This window comes from Mixophyes fleayi, chromosome 11, assembly GCF_038048845.1.
Source record: "Mixophyes fleayi isolate aMixFle1 chromosome 11, aMixFle1.hap1, whole genome shotgun sequence".
Taxonomy (NCBI): Eukaryota; Metazoa; Chordata; class Amphibia; order Anura; family Limnodynastidae; genus Mixophyes; species Mixophyes fleayi.
Window position 1 is genome coordinate 13994557 of NC_134412.1, and position 23519 is coordinate 14018075.

Here is a 23519-nt window from a genome sequence, read left to right on the forward strand (position 1 = left end):
TGCAAATAAACACTGGCAAATGTTCTCCTCGCCATATGTATTCCAGGCATTGCCTTCAGTTTGACTAACATGAATATATGCCACTCATGAGTACGTAGCAAGATCAGATTTTTAATTATCTATTTTTTAAAATAAACAGATGTCTCAGTCGTTCATAGAACCATCTTTTTCAATTTAGCTTCTTATGCCTTATCTTAAACTAAAATACTAGGCTAACAAGCGGACAAATGTAATTAATATAAAATTTGTCTGCCTCTGTTTTTGAGCTCATATTTTTCTCTACAAAGCAAAATGTTTAAAACCGGCAAAAAAGTCAAGAGAAATAAAAGAAGTTTCCATTTTTTACAAATTATAACACTGACTAAAGGAAAATAATTCAAATAGATATTATGTTATTTTCTTATTAGTCACAAGAAGAAATATGCGAAAAATGACGTGAACATTTTTTTTACCACACACACCATCCCTAAGCCTAAAACTTTTGTAGATTTAAACATTTTTAGATAAAAATATATCTCAGCCTTCTTTATAACAGACAATGGGTTTAATTTTAATTCAACAGTGCACAAGAAGTGGTTTGGAATCCCAAGTGGAGTACCAGAAATTGTTGATATCCCCTGATAAGCAGGGTTCGGTAATCAGGCAGAGGGTCACTATAGGAGATCAGACAGCAGCAAAGCAAAACTGGAACAGGGATAAACAAGAGACAAGCTGCAGCTAAAGTCAGATTATATAGACACATATGTATCAATATATCAATTTACAATAAAGATGACCACTGGGGACATTGATATGTAGATCATTGTTTTAAATATTCTTATTGTTTTTAATTATATTTGAAATGTGGGATAATGTGATGACACGAGCAGATTCTGTTGCCTTTAATATTTTCTTGAAAAACTGGGATTAACTGACCAAATGGGCATTGGAAACACAAGGCAATTTCTGATTCAGCCCAGAAACAAATAGTGTGGGAATTAAGGCAGAGTGGAGGGGTAATAGCAGTCAGAATACACAGAATAGTCCAGTGCACGATCTTTCAGTTTTAACTTCTGTGGTATACTTAATTGTATACCAGGAGCGCCTAGAGGGGGGTGCAGCAGGTACAAAGTACCAAGCCTAGGCCTGCTTGAGGGATCTGGCCTGCCTATTAAGTGTGAGAAATCACTAACCTGGTGTGGCTCCACCCCCTTCAGTGGCCATAGAATGAATTGAGTTGCTGTACAGGGGCCCAAAATTTCTATTGGCCCTGCTCAACCCACCCATACAATATGCATTTTGCTTACCTCTCACTTAACTTAAACATTATTCAATAAATTTTTCAAGACATGTTATAAAAATGAGGTTCTGGACCATTTGCACTTGGCTGTGAAAAGTCCTGTGAGGTGGTTACTGTCTGGTGGAGGTTTTCAGGAGTTTCTGACCTGTACCTGAGGTTTGTTGAAGATTTCCGTGGTCAGTGATGGTGAGGGAGTTGTGCAATGTGATTGTTGGTTTGGACAATGAGAGTAGAGGTATCATAGGTGTGGCTCTTTGAAGATAAATTGGGAGGGAGGAGAGAAGTGCTTACTTTATGATGTGGTAAGGAAAAATGTATCATATGTCCTTGTAGAGAAGTCCCTGTAGATATTTCTCTAAATTGTATCTGCTATCCATGTAGCTCTATATCTTCTATTTTCTTGGTGGTTTAAAGCTCTTCTTTTGTTATTATATAGCTTTTTTGCATGCTGTTTAAAGCCAGTAATGTAAATTGCTTGGATAGTACAACTTACACTGTTTATACTGAGCAGTGTCTGTAGTTCTTAGCATGTAATGTAGATAGCTCTTGGAGTTATAGCTCTTCAGCGTATTCTCTATAACCTGTAATGTTAATAACTGGAACAGTATAGATCAGCGTTTATAGCTTGTGCAAAGAAGAAGGAATGTTTATAGCCCATAATGCAATTAAACTAATATTAATATTACAGCTGGAAAGATTTTTAAATGTTTAAAGCTCTAAACATATAATCAAACATTAGAATAATATATAAATAAATAATTAAAATAATAAATAAACAAAAATATGAAAAAAATTATGTGTAATTAAATTAGAAAAATATGAAGTTTAAAAAACAAAATTAAAAAAGTGAATACATTTTGAAAAAGAGATATGAAATCAATTACAATGAAGATGAAAAAATAATAAAGATGAGAATAAAATAAAATAGGTCAACAAGAAAATAAATAAATATATAATTAAATAAATAAATAAATATGAGCATAATTAAAAATACAACAAATCAAGAAAAGTACATGATTACTTATAATGTAAGTAGTGTGGTTCTGTGTTTTTTTAAATGTAGGTCTAAGTGTGGTATTCTTCTAGGGAAGTGGTCACAACATGTCTGTCTCCAACAGCAGGACATGGGGTGTGGTCATGGCAAAATGGGGGCATGTCCACAACACAATGGTATGTGGCCATGTCCACAGAGGCCACGCAATACATACCTCCCTTCCTCCATCATTCCCACCTATGGGACAATTAAGTCCCCAGGTGGGACAGTGGGACAGAGCCCTAAAATCAGCTGAAATCAGGACAGTTGACTGGTATGGTAAGAGGTGGAAATAAATTGCTATGCTAAGGTGTTGGTGGTAAAAATTTATTTTGCAGGTGGTCTTGGGTGTAGAGGGTGTCAACCATCGGTGAAAGGTGGAGTAAGGTTGTACCCTTAGAAAAGCAATTGTTTTATGATGCTTTATTGCTGGGAATTTTCATTTCTAGAGATTTTTGCTGCTGTGTGACTGTCAGTGGAATACAGGGAGCGTTTCACCATCGTCACTTCCTGTAAGGCGCAACACAGAAGAGCCAATGCGCTTCGCCTGCTGACTTGATGGTTCTTCTGTATGAACAGATAGTGGTTCTGATGTTGGAGTGTAGTGTTCTATATCCGTTGCTTTTCATCCTGTTTCAGTGGATTTCAGAAGAGATATGGTTGGTTTGCGGTTTGGTGGATCTTTATAGTCTAGTGTGTTTTAATACACCAATGGGGTGGTGGGGAGTGATGAACATACTCTGATTTGAAGTAGGGATGTGAGGGTGGATGTGTGTACATTTTAACAGGCTTACAGTGATGACACAAACCAAAATGTTCTCTATTTCTGTAATGTGGCTTTTCATTTCACCCATAGCTGACTGAGAGTCCTACTGAAACAATATGTAACAGTCAATCATCATCTGACATATTATAGGGAGGCAAGAGAAAATGGTAGAGAACACAACCCAGTTTACTTTTCAACTAAAGATTAGTGTGCCTACAAAGTATAATTAGATCCCTGTTGCTGTATGACCTAAACAAAAAGGTAACTCTAGGGTTTTTGTGTTCCCCCAAGAAGAACAATGCCTCACCCTCAAAAGAACCATGGGAATTTCCCTTACATTGCACAAATTGAAATAACACAACATACACATATATCTTTAATAAAAACAGAGATATAAAATGACTTTTAAATGAAGTATGGGCATGGCAGACAATTACCATAATACAATTTGATTTACAAAGTAAATGATATTTTCATTCTTGAAAAAGGAATATACTCAATTAAACGAGCATAGTTCTCACATTCACCATTTGGGTTACTAACAGAGAGCATGACCGCAGTACTCATCAGTCTATCTCTTGTCACTAACGGTCAGAGAGAGCAGGGAGAATGAAGATAGAAGGAGTAAGGGACAGGTATGCCCCACACACCATAAGCACATGCTTCACTTGCTTATATGGTTACACAGCCTTAGACCTGAAGTGGCCACAATCACAGTGAAAGCAGGCAAGAGAGAGAAATGGACAGATTACAAACAAGTCTCTCTCCTATAGCAACTGAACACTAATGTGACCTCCCCTGTCTACTCACACCATGCAGGGAGGAGAAAAAGAATTGGACAGACCACAAAATGGTGCCACTAGTGAATTTTTAATTACAAGCAGTTTGCTAGTTCGGGTGTTCATGATCATCACCATCATCATCTGCTACTTGCATCTGCTCCTGACCACCAACAAATGTGAACACTTTTTCAGCTGTATCTGCAACTACGACCCAGTCTGAATCCATATGAAATTTCTCAAACACACCCCTATTGTACACTGCCTAGAATACTAGCTTCTTCAGACATAAAGATTCGTAGGTGCCAAAATTTGCAGGTCTGAATGACTGTAGTTGCGTGCATTCACTTTCTGAGCATATGCAGTGAAGAAAACACAAAGATATGCTATGAACACTAGGCATCTTGGGGCTTGTGGCTCCACAACAATTGTAGAGCAAAAGGTTGCAAAATAGTCATCCGCTTCAAGCTTTAATTACATATAATGCTCTCTCATCATTCTTTGTAAAAAATATGAAATATTACATAAATATGACTATTGTATATAATTTCACTCACAACAGTCCTGGAATGTTGGAGGGAAGAGTTTCTCAAATAAATATTAATATTGAATAGATAAAGCTTGGCAATGCTGTGGGGGCAACTTGCTTGCCTGTCTGGTCAGTCACTCAGAGGTGGTGTCAATGCAAAATCAAGACGGACCCCTGCCGGGCCCATTTGTCTTAAATAAGGTTTTGTTAGTGATCCAAAGCAAAAAAGAAGCACCAAGTAGTAAAGATAACTATCACAATTTATTCTAGACATAAACAAAGAAATAAAAAAAAAGAAATGTTGTAATTAGCTAAGTTGGTGTTCAAAAAGTTATAGTATCTCGGAGTCCAAAGTAACTATTTTACTTTTCCGGCACATGCCCATATCAGCATATAATCCCACAAATGGCTGCGTATTCGTACAAAAATTAATGCATTTTAGACCCAAGTTATTGCAGCTTCATAATTGACCCTTTATGTCTAAGGTGAAATCTTAAAAAGGAAGGATTGACAGAAGCATAAATTTAGCAAGAGAACGAAACAAAAACACATACTTTGTTTTCTCTTCATAGTGCTCAAGTACTTTCTGTGTTAAAAGGAAATTGTAGCATTACAGCTCCCTCTGGTGACTTACACTGGCTCCATAAACCATTGTTTGATTGTACAGTCCAAAATCGACACAAAGATTGAATTTGTGAGTTATAAAATCACTATAGGCTCCTTTTCTTTAGATTAATGATTGTCACATTTCTAAATATGTGGGTCATGTAATGTGAGAAGTTGAACTGTAGGATTTGTCCTATTTGTATGTTAAATATAAAGCGTTTTTTAATAATAAGGCTATATTCCATAATTATAGATGTGTATATCTTGAGACTTTTATCACAAAACTGTCATTTTAGTGTAGGATTCTGAAGTGCATAGAAGAAATCTAAGTACTTTATTAGGATTTGATACATACTAACACAGATTAACTCCATGTTCCTTCATATGCAAATTAGTACATGGTTACATAGTGGAAAGATTGCAAAAAGATTAAAGTTCTTCATGCTCAACCTATTTTAAGTACTTAAAATACCAATAAGCATATAAATAAATATAAAGGTTTAAGAGTAGAATACTTAATACTGATATGTATCAATTCATTCATTTTTTTGTAGCTTTGTTCAGGGTCCAATCACAACTAATGGTCCACCTAGTGTAATATTTTAAATTTGAAAAAGCATCCCATGGTATATACTCTGACACAAAATAAATCACACAGTTTATCTGCTTATAGATAAAAATGGGGCTTCAGAATGTGTCTGGAACTTCCATGGCTTAATATATAGTATAATCCTCATTGGTTAGAATGGAATGTGATAGTTTTACAATGACGGCAGAAGAAGTGGCGGTATGGCATATCAAATGTATACACCCTCACTGCTACCACTTGGGTGAGCGTGAAACTTTCCATAACAGTATTTCAGGTGGTAACAGTGACTATCACAAAATTTGGGCTATTTTGAGATGTGATTCCATTTTATACTGGAACCTATGTGAAATTTAATTGAGAGATCCATTGGTTTAATTGATTAACCCCTTGCAGCAACCACCTCATGTGTGCTAAAAGTGTGTATGTGACAACATGATTGCATTTGGTTTTGAGTAGATCAATTAGTTGCAGTCTGTTATATATGAACATATACATACTTGTTGATGTACGGGTTTTAAAAGCTGTAGATTATGATAATGAATAATATCTGATCTTCCAATTAGATTCCTATGTATACTGATCAGATAACACATTAAGAACAGCCCCAAAGAGGTTAAAAAAACATCATCCATCGCCTATGACTTCTTCATACGGATATTTATCCACTTTCTGATTGTTCTCAATTTGTACACAAAGAACGGCTACTGCTTGTGTCTTGGCTTTTTCGGTGACAATTAGGAATATTTCTATATTAAATATGAAGTTTGACTCTCACAATAATAACTATACTTTACACAATAATTCCATTTATTGTCATCATCATCACCATTTATTTATATAGCGCCACTAATTCTGCAGTGCTGTACAGAGAACTCACTCACATCAGTCCCTGCCCCATTGGGGCTTACAGTCTAAATTCCCTAACACACACACACACACACACACACACACACACTCACAGACAGGGAGACAGAGACAAGCAGACTAGAGTCAATTTGTAAGCAGTCAATTAACCTATCAGTATGTTTTTGGAGTGTGGGAGGAAACCGGAGCACCCGGAGGAAACCCACGCAAACAGGGGGAGAACATCAAAAAAACTCCACTCAGATAAGGCCATGGTTGGGAATTGTACTCATGACCCCAGTGCTGTGAGGCAGATGTGCTAACCACTAAGCCACCGTGCTGCCTATGAGGGTAGTTATGCACCAGAGAGTTCCTCATTGAAGTTTGACCTTTATGACAAAAGTAAGGCTAAAGTTAGGATTCTATGGTCTTGGTGTTGGGGATATGATGTGGGTAGTAAGTCAGTAATCCTGAAAAAATAGTTGTTATACATTTCCAATGAATATAATATATGAATGAAAATTCCTCATGTAATTTACATATGCAATTTTTCACTAGGAAGAAACCTCATGCACATGTTAATATGTCAGCCATTAAGATCCAACTGGATAGTAATATAAAAAGAAGATTTTGCGTGGCATGTTGTGCTTCTTTTTATATTGGCATAGATATCCTAAAGGGATATCCCATGGTAAAGAGATATCCCAAAGATATCCTTGCAAATATGTCTTGAAAATTGAAATTCTAAGGGTATCTAAAGCCAGTTTCCTTAAAGTAGAGCAAATTAATTTTATGATAACAATGGCTGCATCTGTATTTATTATTTGTTGTCAATGTTTTCAGCAATGCTTTATAAACTTCTAACAGACTTCTAAGGACATCATTTTTATGAAACGTGACTTGTTTAAAGTAATAAATCACATTTTTCACTTCAATTTTTATTTTCTCTTCTTATGACCTTCACCGTTTTATTTAAGTAGCAAAATAAAAAAACAGTGTTAATATTGTGTCATCCATAATTACTCCCTGGCATGGTTAGAAAGTGGCAACTTAATTATATAATTTGGATACAAGACAATATTTATTTTCACATGTTGGTGGAGAGTTCTACACACAAAACTGTTTCCTTAACATGACTGGAAGGCATTGTCACAGACCAGGTGTTTCATTAAAACTCTAAGGCCTAGATTTACTAAGCTGCGGGTTTGAAAAAGTGGGGATGTTGCCTATAGCAACCAATCGAATTCTAGCTTTTATTTATTTAGTACCTTCTACAAAATGACAGCTAGAATCTGATTGGTTGCTATAGGCAACATCCCCACTTTTTCAAACCCGCAGCTTAGTAAATCTAGCCCTAAGTGTTATTAAGCTGTGTATATAATAAGTGATTTAATATGTCATGCTGTTCCTTGCATATGCATTATTCATTTAAAGAAAGCTTAAACTACATAATATAAAACTGCAAGGTATATTTAATTGCAACACTGGAATAGCACACATGTGATATAAACAATAGAAAACAATTCGAGTTTGGCTTGGTAAAGGAAATTACAAAATAGTAACTGTATATTATTTCAAAAAGAGATATAAAACATAGCTCTGTTATGTCTTTTCTCCCTCTCCTCATGTCATCACATGCCCCTCTGAATGGATATGTGGAGCAGATAAGGGTCCAGTTAACAATCTGTGTTAGCCCCTAAATCCAAAGAAAATAGCAGTGTTTTCCAGAGGTTGGTCATCACAGATATTCACTCAATTTATGAAGGTGTTAACACAGGAGAAATCAGAGATTAACCTAGTTTTCATTTGTTACAGCAGTCCCCATAGAGCTAGCCTTTCAGTGAGCAGTAAAATTGTTCGCATAGGAGGGGGATCTTCGCTGAGGCTCCTTGAGTATAAACAGATTATTGTTTCTTTTACCCTACTAACCATTGGCTTCTACACTGGAACATTTCTCAGAAACTCTGAAATCTGAACTCAGGGTTACACTTTGAATCTGGATTTGAACCTCTTTGAACAACATTCTGTTTATTTTAGTTTATATTTGAAACTATTTTTGACTTTGGAATTTAGACCATTTGGACACTTTTCTTAGTTTATTAATATCAATACATTGAACTTTTGCTATAATATGTACATATTGGTTTGTGCTCAATACTGTTTTCCTTGATCCGGACCAGAATTGTAGTTTTGATTTTGTGCAATTGCTTTAAGAAATACTGTTACCTGTAATTTTGGATCTTGACCATTCCCATATTGGCTACAGCATTTAACATTGCACCAGGGAGAACAAAATATTTTGGTATGTCTACTCTAGAGGGAAGTGACCCACCTCTAGCTCATAGTTTTCCCACAGAGGCTGCATAATTCAGATTACACGCAGGGAAGAACAGTTATTTCCCCACCAATTTGCATCACAAGAAAGTGTGTTGAACTTTTTGCTATGAGTTCCTTTGCCATCCTGACAAATAAAGCAAAGTACAAAGCAAGAAGGGTGTCTGTGTCACAATCCATATGTGTATTATATAGCTGGTGAATTCCAATTAAACAACACGTGTAAGAAAACAATAGTTGATTCAAAATGTGATACATGATACATTAGTTCTGTGCCAAATTTCAATATATTTTGCTATAGTTAAGATACTTGACCAATGAAATGATATATCAGAAAGAACTTTGAACATTTATTGTTAATGTCGTTAAGAGTTAATGTGTCCAATGTGAACATCCAAAAATCCTCATATTGGAGTAATAGATTGTCATCTCAATAATCATACCACAATGCTCACACATTTAAGCTCCTGTATGCAAAGAAACATCAATTTCTTAAGAGCTTTGTAGAAGGAGTGCTTAAAACAAACTACAACACCAACTGCTAGACAAAAGACGATTTGTTACCCTTTAAAAACTTGACAGAATAAAACAACTGCAAAAGACAGTAATGTTGGTGCACTATAATAATAAAATTCAGCAGAAAGCAATGTAAAAAATAATATACTATTTAGGATTTATTAAACCATATTCAAAATAAATGCAGCACAATATAAACCAAAGTCATATAACTGTACAATTCTATTTTAACTCACCATAGGACTGCAATCAGAGCAGGAAATATCATATAGATGTTTTTCAGACTATATTGTTAGCATCTTCTTTTTTCATTTCTTTTAACCCTTTGAAAGCAAATTATCAATTATGTCAACTTTATTTCCCAGATAAGGTCTAATATTTGTTGCATGTGTTCACTTGTTTCATTGTCCAAGCAATATTGTATACCATTGCTCTATTGTTTTTGTGCCAGCCTTCTTTTGTCTTCACAGATATTATTCTGCCCATGGGTCTTTATGGCAACCTTTCACCCAATATGTTCATTATTTTGTGAAGCCTGCTGTTCAACATCAAGCAATAATTGTATGCAATAATACATAATATAGATAAGGTTTATCCCAGCTTTCATTTGTTACTGAAATGTGTTTATTGGTCACATTTGAAGTCTCTAGTCTATATACTAGCATTTCTCGTATGGAAGGTGTTGGTGTGGTTTAGCATTCTGTTATCTTTAATCCACACTATTTTAGACTACCTACTGATTTTTTAAATTTGTTAATAGAAGTTGTGCTTCAGAAGAACTATTTCTTGTTTGAAGACCTCCTAGACTCCCTCTTTGCCATTTGCTTCATCTTTTCCCTTCTCCCTCCATGTTCACATCTGCCTTACCTGCTCCTACTGTCTCCCACTCCCTCTAGATTATAAACTATCACAAACACAATTCTCTCTACCCTATTTATATTGTCTGTAGGTCTACATTATGTCTTCCTATTTGTCCCTATGTGTTAAACTGTATAGTGGTGTTGTGCTTTCTGCCTGCACAACATGCTGTTATTCTATGCATTGTATCCTGATTTTACTATTGACATAGCTTCTCACTTTAGTCTACTTGTTATTATGCTTAATTGTGCCTACAAATTTTCATGTGTTTATGAAAAAGTTTGTAATGATTTTATGATTTTTGTATTTATATTTTATTTACTGCACTCTTGTGGCTGCATATACATAAACCATGATGATTAGGATGATGATGATGATGGTAAATACTCTTTTTATTTACAGTTACAGAGTACTGCAATGGGGTCGAATATGGTCCCATCATATACCAATCTTTTTTTTAGCTCAATATGTATGTAACTACATTTTGCCAGACACTTTTTTATGCCTTTTAGTTTTTTCTGTGTACGATATATTGATGACATATTTATGGTGTGGGATTGAGATAAACAGCACATATGTGGTTGAACTTAATTATTTAAATGCCATTGTACAGCTTACTTGCCTTACAGTTTATATGTAATTCATTTTTGGAGAGTTACCCACATGAAGTCTGATGTCAGTTTCTCAATGGCCATTTGTAGAAAACATACCAATAAAAACACATCGTTGTTGGCAAACAGCTTTTATCTTAATCCCATTAAAAGAAGCCTTCCTTTAATTTTTCACAGTGTTTAAGACTTCTACAAATTTATCCAGAAAGGTTTGCATTGTTTGATGCCTTTATTGAAATGTTAATGCATTTCTTGATAAGGACTATGACAATTTTGAAATTGAAAATGACATACAGTATTATTGAATTTGGATTGTCAGTAATTGATGACAAATAAAAAGGGAGGCTACATGTGTATGTGTAAATTAGGGGTGGGGATTTTTGGACCAAACCAGTGGAGAGCTTGGAGTAATAAATCTTCTTCTAGGTCAATGACATAGATTGGCAATACAGGGGCTTAGTGGTTAGCACCTCTGCCTCATATAACTGGGGTCATGAGTGGGATTCTCGACACATGACCTTATCTGTGTGGAGTTTGTATGTTCTTCCTGTGTTTGTATGGGTTTCCTGCGGGTGCTCCTGTTTGCCCCCACACTCCAAAAACATACTAGTAGGTTTATTGGCTGCTATCAAATTGACCCTAGTCTCTCTCTCTCTCTCTGTGCATGCTAGGGAATTTAGAATGTAAGCTCCAATGGGACAGGGCTGATGTAAGTGAGTACAGTGCTGCTAAATTAATGGCGCTATATAAATAGCTGCTGCTAATGATGATGGTAAAGGAAGAATTTGTACCTGTGTGTAAACTAGTAGTGGGGATTTTTGGACTAAACCAATGGAAAGGGTGGAGTAAGGAATCTTCATCGAGGTAACTGGCATATAATGACAGCTGAGCTAAACACCATAATGAAAGAGTTTCCACAATCCCACCATAGCACTGGTAATTGCCAACAGAAAGAATATTATTATATTTTAGTTATCTTAAGGATACCATCAGCACTATGGCACTGTACTCTTGCTGGATAATAGTCACATTAAATTGCTTGTCTTTCAGTGAAGTGAAATACAAGTGAAGTGACTACAACATGATTAATTTTTTGAAAAAGTGGAAGTATGTTGTACCTCTTACTGTATACAGAGCTTACTTCCTGGTGGGAACAAGTAGTGAAATTTATTAAGGGAAAGTGACACTGTAGAGTGAGTCATTCTGGCTCCTTGTGCTGTGAAATATGAAGCTTGCATTTTTGATATTTTGGGTTTCGTTATATTCTGTTCAACTATGTAGCTGTTGTTGTTCAATGTTATACTGTTACATTATGTAAATGTGTTAGGCTTAATAACATACCGAGCAATCAGGCTTTTGTTTTATTCATCACTGTTTGCATAGCCAAAGCCATTAGCACCTGTTCAGAAAATAGCTACTTGATTCCAGAAGCAATTATTGGGGGGAAAGGGGGAGGTTCAAGCTTCACCTTGGGAAACAATGATGGGTTTAGGTTTCCTCAGTTTATTAAAGATAAATATAAGCTGCTTTACAAAGTGGTATAACTGATATCAATGTAGGGATGGTCTATTGATTCAGAAATATCATGAGCCATAGGTCACGGTAAACATCACAGTCACATTACACTGCATTAAGTGAAATTTGCTATAAACTGGACACTTTTTGTGAAAATGACTGATATTTTCTTTTAAAAAACAGTACACACAGCTGATATTACTTTCTATCTTTATTTACTATTTTGTATAATTATTATTATTGTAACTTTAGTGTTCATTGATCAGCTCTATTTTCCCGGATCACAAGTAAAACGAACATTCTCCACATGTTTCAAACCAAACAGTGCATTCACTTTATATTTGCAACTCAGAGGAGATATGCAGCCTTTGTGAGAGAATTCTACAATCTTACCACCTGCAAAAAAAGAACATTTAGGATATTGTAAAAAAAATAAGTGATTACAGTATTAATGAATGTACACTGATGCATTTTCTGATCATCATTACAGTGTGTATCAAGGTAAAGTTTTCCATTGTGTTTTTCAATAGAGTTTGTAGAGTTTTTTCAGTGTGCACTCAAAATTAGTAGCACAATGCACAGCTCCCTGTTTTGTTGTATTAGACTTGTCATTGCTTCCTGTTTTACTTTTGGGTCATCTATACCCAACTGCTACACCAGTCTCTGTTCTCAATCCACCCCAAAATAAATCCCAGTAGCGGTATAGAGTGAGAGTGTGAGTAACTTGTTCTTCCTCTGAGGGGATCATGTCACTCAACCTGTTTACCACAGATATATACAGTATTATAGGACATTCCTTATTAACTCTTTTAAAAGGACCAAATAGTAACAAAGAGGAGGACTTTTTCAGGGCCAATTGGTGAATTTCCATTTGGTTGTTTGTTGTTATTTTCTATACACATATGTACCTGGATTGTTTTTTCCAGGTAGATTTTAGAGTTATTTAATACTGTAACTCACACAGTCCAATTTTTTCTTGACATCTCAGATATTCCAAACAAAAGTCAGGCTAATTTTGACATGTGGTAAAGCTAAATCAGGTTTGGCTGGGTGGATTGGGGGTGTCCTAAATAAGTCATGGGTGTAGCCTAAAATGTCCCAATGTTCTAATTGGCAATGTTGGTAGGTATGTAATATTACACCTGGTAGCATTATAATAAAGTGTCATAAACCAATAGGCTTCTCTATAATTTCTATACAGAAATACATTACCTGGATCTTTGTATCTTCCAATATAATTAACACATAGGTCGCCAGGATAAATACATCGCTCTGTATTATTGCTTATACATTCTGTCAACCCTTCTCCAATGCAGACAGTACAGATTTTTCCTTTACGTTCTATGTTCTCAGGGGGCACTAGAAATTTAGCATTAATTCATTTGAAATGTACTCTTAATTAAGTGAATCATAAATTCTTACTTTATATGAGCAGTGCTTTCATTAACATATATGCTTCAAACACCATTATAATGCAGTTAAAATAAGATCTCCCAGGTATAGGGGCTTACATCTAACAAGGGCTGGCTTGTAAACCACACTCTTAAATAGACCTGATAGGCATCAGCCAATACAACATTAGGCAATATTTTTTAAAAAAAGCCAGAGAAGAAATAAGCCCAGGCTCTGTTAATCCCTTATTATATAAGTATCAGTTGATTAAGTAAATTGATGTCGTGCTAAATCAGAAAATGCTAATTCCTGGAATCTCTTACATAGTACATACATACGTAAGATATTAAATACTTATTATAAAATTTTACTCAAGGATGGTCAGGTATCAAATAGTTGTCAAACAGGCTGACATTTTCTACAGCATCATGAAAATTAAGTAAGTTTTACCATGAAATGTATTCAAAGTGTACACATAGTAGATGCAGACATTGTATAGACTGAACCAATATAACATCTCTGAGTTACCTAATATTAATGGATTATATTTATGAGCTAATAGTCTATAGAGAATTGGTAGATTACGTTCTCACAGATATTAGCTCTGTGAGGATAGTGTTTCATCAAATACAATTTGTTATTCAGTATGTTCTAAAAATTACATGTAATAGATCTTTGCATATTTCCAAAGAAAAGAATTTTGCTACATTTATTGTTTTATAATGACAATTGTCATCTTACGTTTTTTAATAACTTTTTTCGATCCCATGAATTTCTAGTCCTAACATTTGATCTTCATTAAGCCTTACATTGTGAAAGCCATTGTTCCATAAATTACATGAATTAGATCTAATAAGACTGAAACAGTTGCCTATAAGTTGGAAATCTGGCTCTGCAGCTCTAAGCTTTTAGATCAGTGGTTTCTATTTTTATAACTGGGAAAAAGGTCAAGAAAGTAATTATTTGAATGTCTCCATACACCTATAATCTGGTTGTTGGAAATCAAATTGAGAGGGTCTTAGCAGGTTGGAACTGTTGCTTCTATAAATTGTGAGCATAATCATTTGGATTAGGAGACTAGTTGGGCAGATCGGAGGTATGGCCAAATATTGTCCCAAGATTTTTTGTATTTGAATCCATCAACAATTCCTAGAGTGAGAATTACATCTTCTTTTTTGGTTCTTTGGAATAATGATAGTCCTTACAAATGTGATAGCAACATGTACATGTGTATTTACCTTTACTGAAATTTACTCTAAATACAATAGTCACATAGTAAGGTTGAAAAAGACCCAGGTCCAACACGTTCAATATTTCATAAATTCTAATTGTGTTGATCCAAAGGAATCCAAAACAAACTCCCAGTGTGACAGTTAAGCAAAATGTTATCTTCATTTTATTTTCCCCATTTCATTACGCGTATTCATGATCAGGGAAATAAGTACATAAATAAAACACTTACTTTTGTAGCTATCTGTGTTGCAGTTATCTTCTGAGCAGCAATGAACGTTAATTCTCAGCAAGACATCATTGTAATTAGTGTAATATAGACTTTCACATCGGAAGCCTGGATTGCAATCTTTTTTAATTGAGTGATAAGTTTCATATGCTAGGGAATGATGACATATGAAAATAAAGCTTTCATTTTACAGAGTAGGTGACATAATCCCTTATAATGCACAAATTACATTATTATAAAAAGTTGCATTTATGAGGAGAGACTGATATCTATGTGGGATTTTCCATCCCCGACAGTTATACACTCCATCATAAACTTCTATAATGTGACAAGTGACACCAGTAACATCACTACTCTCTAAATCTAAATGATGAAGGTCAACAAATATGAGGTTACATTTTACAAGCTGTTCCACATGCAATCATGTAATTTGTGTAATTTAACAGCAAACTGAACAACTTTAAATTATAAACAACTTTACACTTAAATTTCCTTCCCCCTCCAATGCAACATGGTTTTGCCCAGGTGCAAAGTTACTCATTTTTTATGCTTTGCTCTCCTTAATGACACAGGCCCAAAAGGTATATTTTGCTTGATTACCAGAAATCATACTAATATCCCAGTATTATTCATCTCAGTGCCAACCAATATATAACATTCACTGCTGAATGTGGACTTTCTGGATTTTAAGCATGTTACATGTTACATTTTATGAGATCCCAACATTTGATTTGCCCTATACACAGTGGTGGAGCAGGGGGGTATATATAGTGGTATGCCATACCGCCACTTCTCCTACTGCCATCACTCTAAAGCTATCAAAATCTATTCACATACATTCTCATTACATTTCTCATACCGCAACTTGTACATTTCCACTTCGACCACCCACTTCTTATACAATAACATTCATTGAAGCCTCATTTAAAATCAAAAGTGTCTCCATTTTCTAATGACATGTATAGATTGAAATTTTGCAATCTGGAGTGTAACTAAATTATATGCTGATGGAAGCAAAAGTTGATCAAGTGATATTATCATGACTTTTACAAACTACCATAAATATGTATGGTATATACTTGAAATTGACAAATGGTGTATTATTTAAGCATTGATAAATCTACTTCAGAGGTAAATTCCATTGATTTAGAAATTAATATCAAATAAATTGTCATTTAAAAAAAAAATCTTCTTTCGTTTTGTGGTGCCTCTAAACTTAATACCTGATATAGCTGCCTCATGTTTTCTCATTATAGTCAGTCCCCTACTTTTATTTCAGACTAATAGGTCACTGTATAAAGATTTTGCATGGAGTAAAATGCCCCAAAACAATTTTCTAAGAACTAGAGGAGAGAAATCCAAATTGTCTTAATTTTCTGTGAATGTCAATTTTCTTTACTGATTAAAATAATTCAGAAACTGCTGAATGGATATTTTCATTTATCAACAACAAAACATAAATAATACATACATAATGCATAATACTGTATTACGCTATGTAAGACTATGTTTTTATTAATAGACATCTGCAATAGAACATCATTCAACTGTTTTTGATATATAATCAAGTGCAAGGGAAGGAAGCGCTTCATGTATGTATTATTCATGTTTTGTTGTTGATATTTGATTTGGAATTATTTGGTGGAATTCCCTATACATACGAGAGGCTGCATGCTAAGTGAAGCGACAGACACTCAGATTCTGTATGATCTTTTGGATATTTTCATTTGTCATCCAAAATCAATCAGAAAAGAAAATATAAAAAAATTATGATATCAGCATTATAGAATATCTCATACTATTAGTGTATTTTCACAGCACAAAATTTTTGTGTTGTATACAATTCAATGTATATTTATTTCAACACAGCAACAGTCTCAAATAATTAAACTTTTATGGAGAATCCCTAAGAGCACTGTTATTTTCTGTAAAGATGGATTATTAATTGTGTCCTTTCTCTTACACACCCATGTGTTTGCTCTACTGAATGATTGATACTTACCGACTTGATAGACTTCAGAAACTACCATGCATTGAGTAGCGTTAGGACAATATACTGACTCTCCTTCACATGTGTCACTGTTTGCTTTGAGACACCGGTAACAGTTAATTGCGTAAACTAAGAGAAAGAATATTATCTAGTATTTATAATGAAAACATAATTTAAAAAAAAATATATCAACAGTATTAATGTTGAACACATAAAATGGACAGAAGAGGGTATAAATGATAATTGAGTTTATAGTAAAATTGAATATGTAATGTTAGTATCATACACTAATATATATAAATATATATATATTTTTAAGGTAATCCTAGCTTGCTGAAAGATCGAATATTCAGTAAAAATACACATACAGCAGGAATGGAGGGGATTTGCTGGCCATTAGAGACATTAACACCTTGTCACAATGCTAATAACTGTTCTTGTTATAAATTAATACCATTATCACACTGACTGTTTTTTTTTCTTCATTTGTAACTAGATCTGAATAATTGAAAACCATGAACATACCAGTATATAGGCTACAATATTCTCCAGAGCCAACTCTAACTTGCATTTAATTGACAATCAACCTTACAATATTGACAATTATACATAGAAATGTTCCAGTAATGTTAGTTATTATTACATGGAATTTTCGACTGCAGGATCCAAGGGCTTCTCTGATGTGTGTTTCTTGCACAAAGACATTCATAAAGTAAAATGCTTCCTCGTTATCTAAACCCTATTTAAAATATATATTTTGTTATTTGCATACCTACTAAATGTCTTTTAAGTTATTTTTGCAATTTCTTATAAAGCAAGTTTTCTGTTCAGTTTATAATCAATTTTGATCTTCTGGAGGAAGATCAAATAACATAATAAATAATAAATAAGGAAGGGTACAAAAAAATTTTTCCCCTCAATTTATTTATCAAATTATATGTAATCAAACTGATCTATTAGGCTATCACTACTAGTAATATTGCTTAACCAAGTGTTAATTACAGTAGTATGACATAACATACATGTAACATTTTGGGGGGAATTTTTACATTATTGAAGATTCAAGAAAAATAATAATTGTTGCAACAGATTCTTAAATTTTTAATTAAATGGGTTAATGGAGGAAGCAAATTAAACATCTTTAATTAAAAAAATAAATGTAAACATCTTACCAGTCCATGTAACATCACAGATTATGGTGAGTGAGATGAGGATGGATTTCATCATGGTTAGAGTAAATTTCAATTAGACACTCAGTTTATAAATGGATTCACCTGTAGTCTGGATATATCTGACTGTTATATTTATACCCAGAAATTTGGAATGTGTAGTTCATTTTATTTGCCTATTTACCATCTTTCAAAATATCCAATTGTATGCCGTGGCATGCATCACATCATCATGTTTGTTTGCAAATAAACACTGGCAAATGTTCTCCTCACCATATGTATTCCAGGCATTGCCTTCAGTTTGACTAACATGAATATATGCCACTTATGAGTACGTAGCAAGATCAGATTTTTAATTATCTATTTTTTAAAATAAATAGATGTCTCAGTCGTTCATAGAACCATCTTTTTCAATTTAGCTTCTTATGCCTTATCTTAAACTAAAATACTAGGCTAACAAGCGGACAAATGTAATTAATATAAAATTTGTCTGCCTCTGTTTTTGAGCTCATATTTTTCTCTACAAAGCAAAATGTTTAAAACCGGCAAAAAATGTCAAGAGAAATAAAAGAAGTTTCCATTTTTTACAAATTATAACACTGACTAAAGGAAAATAATTCAAATAGATATTATGTTATTTACTTATAAGTCACAAGAAGAAATATGCGGAAAATGACGTGAACATGTTTTCTACCACATACACCATCCCCAAGCCTAAAACTTTTGTAGATTTAAACATTTTTAGATAAAAATATATCTCAGCCTTCTTTATAACAGACAATGGATTTACTTTTAATTCAACAGTGCACAACAAGTGGTTTGGAATCCTAAGTGGAGTACCAGAAATTGTTGATATCCCCTGATAAGCAGGGTTCGGTAATCAGACAGAGGGTCACAACAGGAGATCAGACAGCAGCAAAGCAAATCTGGAACAGAGATAAACAAGAGACAAGCAGCAGCTAAAGTCAGATTATATAGACACATATGTATCAATTTATAATAAAGATGACCACTGGTGACATTGATATGTAGATCATTGTTTTAAATATTCTTATTGTTGTTAATTATATTTAAAATGTGGGATAATGTGATGCCACGAGCAGATTCTGTTGCCTTTAATATTTTCTTGAAAAACTGGGATTAACTGACCAAATGGGCATTGGAAACACAAGGCAATTTCTGATTCAGCCCAGAAACAAATAGTGTAGGAATTAAGGCAGAGTGGAGGGGTAATAGCAGTCAGAATACACAGAATAGTCCAGTGCATGATCTTTCAGTTTTAACTTCTGTGGCTTACCTAATTGTACACCAGGAGCGCCTAGAGGGGGGTGCAGCAGGTACAAAGTACCAAGCCTAGGCCTGCTTGAGGGATCTGGCCTACCTATTAAGTGTGAGAAATCACTAACCTGGTGTGGCTCCACCCCCTTCAGTGGCCATAGAATGAATTGAGTTGCTGTACGGGGGCCCAAAATTTCTATTGGCCCTGCTCAACCCTCCCATACAATATGCATTTTGCTTACCCCTCGCTTAACTTAAACATTATTCAATAAATTTTTCAAGACATGTTATAAAAATGAGGTTCTGGACCATTTGCACTTGGCTGTGAAAGGTCCTGTGAGGTGGTTACTGTCTGGTGGAGGTTTTCAGGAGTTCCTGACCTGTACCTGAGGTTTGTTGAAGATTTCCGTGGTCAGTGATGGTGAGGGAGTTGTGCAATGTGGTTGCTGGTTAGGACAATGAGAGTAGAGGCATCATAGGTGTGGCTCTTTGAAGATAAATTGGGAGGGAGGAGAGAAGTGCTTACTTTATGAAGTGGTAAGGAAAAATGTATCATATGTCCTTGTAGAGAAGTCCCTGTAGATATTTCTCTAAATTGTATCTGCTATCCATGTAGCTCTAAATCTTCTATTTTCTTGGTGGTTTAAAGCTCTTCTTTTGTTATTATATAGTTTTTTTGCATGCTGTTTAAAGCCAGTAATATAAATTGCTTGGATAGTACAACTTACACTGTTTATACTGAGCAGTGTCTGTAGTTCTTAGCATGTAATGTAGATAGCTCTTGGAGTTATAGCTCTTCAGCGTATTCTCTATAACCTGTAATGTTAATAACTGGAACAGTATAGATCAGCATTTATAGCTTGTGCAAAGAAGAAGGAATGTTTATAGCCCATAATGCAATTAAACTAATATTTATATTACAGCTGGAAAGATTTTCAAATGTTTAAAATTCCAAACATATAATAAAACATTAGAATAATATATAAATAAATAATTAAAATAATAAATAAATAAAATTATGTGCAATTAAATTAGAAAAATATGAAGTTAAAAAACAAAATTTTGAAAAAGAGATATGAAATCAATTACAATGAAGATGAAAAAATAATAAAGATGAGAATAAAATAAAATAGGTCAACAAGAAAATAAATAAATATATAATTAAATAAATAAATAAATATGAGCATAATTAAAAATACAACAAATCGAGAAAAGTACGTGATTACTTTTAATGTAATTAATGTGGTTCTGTGTTTTTTTAAATGTAGGTCTAAGTGTGGTATTCTTCTAGGGAAGTGGTCACAACATGTCTGTCTCCAACAGCAGGACATGGGGTGTGGTCATGGCAAAATGGGGGCATGTCCACAACACAACGGGATGTGGCCATGTCCACAGAGGCCACGCAATACATACCTCCCTTCCTCCATCATTCCCACCTATGGGACAATTAAGTCCCCAGGTGGGACAGTGGGACAGAGCCCTAAAATCAGCTGAAATCAGGACAGTTGACTGGTATGGTAAGAGGTGGAAATAAATTGCTATGCTAACGTGTTGGCGGTAAAAATTTATTTTGTTGGTGGTCTTGGGTGTAGGGGGTGTCAACCATTAGTTAAAGGTGGAGTAAGGTTGTACCCTTAGAATAGCAATTATTTTATGATGCTTTATAGCTGGCAATTTTCATTTCTAGAGATCTTTGCTGCTGTGTGACCGTCAGTGGAACACAGGGAGCGTTTCACCATCGTCACTTCCTGTAAGGCGCAACACAGAGGAGCCAATGCGCTTCACCTGCTGACTTGATGGTTCTTCTGTATGAACAGATAGTGGTTCTGATGTTGGAGTGTAGTGTTCTATATTAGATGCTTTTCATCCTGTTTCAGTGGATTTCAGAAGAGATATGGTTGGTTTGCTGTTTGGTGGATCTTTATAGTCTAGTGTGTTTTAATACACTAATGGGGTGGTGGGGTGGGATGAGCATACTCTGATTTTAAGTAGGGATGCGAGGGTGGATGTGTGTTCATTTTAACAGGCTTACAGTGATGACACAAACCAAAATGTTCTCTATTTCTGTAATGTGGCTTTTCGTTTCACCCTTAGCTGACTGAGAGTCCTACTGAAACAGTACGTAACAGTCAATCATCTTTTGACATATTATAGGGAGGCAAGAGAAAATGGTAGAGAACACAACTCAGTTTACTTTTCAACTAAACATTAGTGTGCCTACAAAGTATAATTAGATCCCTGTTGATTTATGACCTAAACAAAAAAGTAGCTCAAGGATTTTTGCCCCCCCCCCCCAAGAAGAACAATGCCTCACCCTCACCCTCAAAAGAACCTTGGGAATTTCCCTTACATTGCACAAATTGAAATAACACAACATACACATATATCTTTAATAAAAACAGTGATATAAAATGACTTTTAAATAAAGTATGGGAATGGCAGACAATTACCATAATATAATTTAATTTACAAAGTAAATGATATTTTCATTCTTGAAAAAGGAATATACTCAATTAATCGAGCATAGTTCTCACATTCACCATTTGGGTTACTAACAGAGAGCATGACCGCAGTACTCATCAGTCTATCGCTTGTCACTAACTGTCATAGAGAGCAGGGAGAAAGAAGATAGAAGGAGTAAGGGACAGGTATGGCCCACAGTCCATAAGCAGCTGCTTCACTTGCTTATATGGTACCACCGACTTAGACCAGAAGTGGCCACAATCACAGTGAAAGTAAGCAAGAGAGAGAAATGGACAGATTACAAACAAGTCTCTCTCCTATAGCAACTGAACACTAATGTGACTTCCCCTGTCTACTCACACCATGCAGGGAGGAGAAAGAGAATTGGACAGACCACAAAATGGTGCCACTAGTGAGTTTTTAATTACAAGCAGTTTGCTAGTTCGGGTGTTCATGGTCATCACCATCATCATCTGCTACTTGCATCTGCCCCTGACCACCAACAAATGTGAACACTTTTTCAGTTGTATCTGCAACTATGAATCCATATGAAATTGCTCAAACACACCCCTATTGTACACAGCCTAGATTACTAGCTTCTTCAGACATAAGGATTCGTAGGTGCCAAAATTTGCAGGTCTGAATGACTGTAGCTGCGTACATTCACTTTCTGAGCATACGCAGTGAAGAAAACACAAAGATACACTATGAACACTAGGGATCTTGGGGCTTGTAGCTCCACAACAATTATAGAGCAAGAGGTTGCAAAATAGTGATCTGCTTTAAGCTTTAATTACATATAATGCTCTTTCATCATTCTTTGTAAGAAAATATGAAATATTACATAAATATGACTATTATATATAATTTTACTCACAACAGTCCTGGAATGTTGGAGGGGGGAGTTTCTCAAATATATATTAATATTGAATAGATAAATGCTGTGTTGGCAGCTTGCTTGCCTGTCTGGTAAGTCACTCAGAGGTGGTGTCAATGCAAAATCAAGACGGACCCCTGCCGGGCCCATTTGTCTTAAATAAGGTTTTGTTAGTGATCCAAAGCAAACAACCTAGGCCCTTATCAAATTTAAATCCTCAATATTACAAGTCAGCTCCTCACAGAGGGGAAGTGCCACCTTTCTCAATATATAAACACAAGTTTTAAACAAAATAGAAGCGCCAATTAATAAAGATAACTTCAATATACATATAACTAAAAAAAAAAGAAAAAAGTAATAGAATGTGGGAGAATAATACGCAAAGGGCTCCCAACTACATAAAATAAGTTAAAGTTTATTTATAATCATCTATTACCTTCAATAGCTCATAACCTAATCATATATACACAACACTAGAAATAAAAATGAATATATAAAAACAACAAAGAAAAAATATAATATCCACAGCTGCATTATAAATTATCTGAAAATGTTACATAGGTAAAGGTAGTTCAAGGGGGGACAAATGGCCAGCTCACCTCACTTCTTGTACTTTGCCTTCTATAGCAATGC

The 23519-nt window shown here is 34.7% G+C and overlaps 2 protein-coding genes across 2 annotated transcripts in view; both read right to left on the bottom strand.

Moving 5' to 3' along the window:
• LOC142106878 (phospholipase A2 inhibitor and Ly6/PLAUR domain-containing protein-like) overlaps positions 1–23519 on the bottom strand; it is a 61794-nt gene that overhangs the window by 25029 nt on the left and 13246 nt on the right. The gene's annotated exons all lie outside the window — the stretch shown is intronic.
• On the bottom strand, positions 12527–18363 carry LOC142107408 (phospholipase A2 inhibitor gamma subunit A2-like). The gene is made up of 5 exons (XM_075190840.1): positions 18272–18363; positions 17112–17228; positions 15113–15259; positions 13471–13617; positions 12527–12654 (listed from the first exon to the last, which is right to left on the bottom strand). Exons 1-5 carry the CDS (start codon positions 18324–18326, stop codon positions 12527–12529), a joined length of 594 nt encoding a protein of 197 aa, XP_075046941.1. The 5' UTR covers positions 18327–18363.

Coding starts and splice junctions, on each gene's coding strand:
- LOC142107408 (XM_075190840.1), bottom strand. CDS start 18,326: ATGATGAAATCCATCCTCATCTCACTCACCATAATCTGTGATGTTACA. Junction 17,229..18,271: donor CTGTGATGTTACATGGACTG/GTAAGATGTTTA, acceptor TCTTTCTCTTAG/TTTACGCAATTAACTGTTAC. Junction 12,655..13,470: donor TGGAAGATACAAAGATCCAG/GTAATGTATTTC, acceptor CTTTTTTTGCAG/GTGGTAAGATTGTAGAATTC.